Here is a 2,166-nt window from a genome sequence, read left to right as displayed (position 1 = left end):
AACATGTGAATATTGTGCTTATGATTTTTTTTAATGTTGGGTGTATAATATGATTGTGTGGGGCATAAGGATTTTGTTTTTGTCTCAATAAAATTAGTTAAATGAAATATAAAATGAAACTCCAGTGTAATTCATTTTCTTTCTTATAATTTAATTATATAACTGATATTACCATGACATTCAAAATCATCCAATGCATTATGAACAAAACAAGTGGGAAAGTAAAGGCAAATTTTATTTTAATTTCTCATAAATTTCATACTTGTAGGTGATATCTCCTTCTTGTTGTACTTCATTAGGAACAACAGGATCCCTGTACAAAAGAAAGGAAACAAATTTTTTAATGTAAATATTTCCATGCAAGGTAAGCACCCAAATAGCAACTGTAATATTACAAATGCAAACACTTAACATCAGGCAACCACCCCCATACATGCTTTAGATAATTCTAATCTAGAGAGGAGCATCTAAACCTGTGGGCTGCAACCCAAAATTGGGTCACCCAAATATTAGGCTGGGTTATCATGGTCTGACAGATTGCTTTTCCTATTCATAAAATATTAATCACTACCTGTACTTGGGTCATAGTATACTTCCCTGCTAATTTTATTTTCCAGAAAATTGTTGGCATCATTATTTCTACTGATCTATATGGTTAGATGTAATAACTAGAATTTAAAATATAGTAGGAGGGAAGGGGAACAGGGGAAAGACAAAGAATATAGAAGTAATTAAGTATTAGTAAACCAGTGTGTAAGAAGCCCCAGGTGATAGTGCAGGTGAAGGATGTGTAGAGGTATAGTACAGATGGCAGTACTATTGTTAAAGTATCATCGTTAAAGTATCATCACCATTACAGGAGAAACTTGCACTGTACTGATTTCCCTTGCTCCAGAAAATCAGTACAATAATGCATAAATTGAAGGATGTTTTGCCACCACAACATACAATGACAGTTTACAAGGTGACGGTTTTCTGAAAACATCCATACTTTTTTTTTGAAGAACCAACTGAAATTTTATGTAAAATTCATATTCTAGTTGCCAAAGAAAGTAACACTACATTTTAGGAACTCGTGTAGAACTCATCTGGAAGAATCTGACACAGTAAGTTGAGCACTACCACCTTACAGGATTTAATGTGCCTTCCTCATCTCTTAATTGGTCAAAAATCAAAATCAAAACCAGTTTTCATGACCTCCCACTCTAGCCACTTGGAATTTATGGCAATTTCTCTCGTTTAAGAATCAGTGATGCTAGAGGCCTCATCTATCTAAGTGCCTGATGTATCTAAGAGTGATCAAAGTTGATACTTACGTCACAATCTGGAACTTCTTGGGGTCAAATGATGGCAGGAAGGTGTCACACTCAAAATCCTTTAATATCCTCGTAAGATATATACGGTGTAGATGTTCAGATTCTAATGCCATCTGCAAGAAAAAAAGGCTTACATAAACCTAGTGTGATTACAGAATGTTTTATACACAATCTTCTCATTTTACAAGTTACATATACTAAAATACTGTATGCTAAAAAAGAAGAAAAAATCATATTCAGTACAATCTTCCACACTCTCTTTTCCAGGAAAGAACATAACACTCATCTTTCACATGAACTGTTCTCACCTCATATATAGAAGATCCCCCAATGGCCCACACACTCTCCACTTCATCTGTGCGACTGTGAACCTTGTCTATGGCTTCCTTAAAACTAGAACACACTGTTGACCCACTGAATTCTGGACCAGGATCCCTTTGTGTTCAAGGAAAACAATTGAAGTTTGTATCACATAAAGAACAGATTATATATCAATTTTAATCACAACATTTTATCTGAAATTAACTCTAAAGTCCTACTGGCCATGATCATGATTTGCCACAGAGTATATAGTCCCACGGCATCAGTTTCCACAAGATGTTAAATAGTGTCAGGCTATGGTTTCACCACTTTATTTGCTGTGAATAATTAATATCTCAACAAATAAATCTAGTATGTATGGTATGTGTTCTCCAGCAATACCAACTAAACTATCCTTACTCCCATACTCCTTGTAGCCTTTTCTCTCTCTGAGGCAATAACATGATCAGCATTTCTCCTTTTCATTGTGGATGGAATTAAGTGAAAGTGAAAGACTAATTCTGGTAGCGTCTAGTTCCATCCAACCAAA

At 34.8% G+C, this 2,166-nt stretch overlaps 1 protein-coding gene across 3 annotated transcripts in view; it reads right to left on the bottom strand.

The window, feature by feature from the left end:
* Positions 1-130: 130 nt before the first annotated feature.
* Positions 131-2,166, bottom strand: part of LOC119581857 (dihydrofolate reductase-like) — a 13,822-nt gene continuing 11,786 nt past the window's right edge. For 2 of the 3 annotated variants that reach the window (XM_037929999.1, XM_037930000.1), the window contains 3 exons: positions 1,625-1,751; positions 1,317-1,429; positions 218-313 (listed from right to left, as the gene is read on the bottom strand). In XM_037929999.1, the coding sequence (XP_037785927.1) occupies positions 235-313; positions 1,317-1,429; positions 1,625-1,751 (319 nt within the window). In that variant the 3' untranslated portion in view covers positions 218-234. Of the gene's footprint in view, positions 314-1,316; positions 1,430-1,624; positions 1,752-2,166 lie in introns of all 3 variants that reach the window. The other variant, XM_037930001.1, reaches the window with a different exon arrangement.

Source organism: Penaeus monodon, chromosome 15, assembly GCF_015228065.2.
Source record: "Penaeus monodon isolate SGIC_2016 chromosome 15, NSTDA_Pmon_1, whole genome shotgun sequence".
In the NCBI taxonomy this organism is placed as follows: domain Eukaryota; kingdom Metazoa; phylum Arthropoda; class Malacostraca; order Decapoda; family Penaeidae; genus Penaeus; species Penaeus monodon.
Note: the sequence above shows the minus strand (reverse complement) of the source record. Positions and strands in the feature narration are given on the sequence as shown.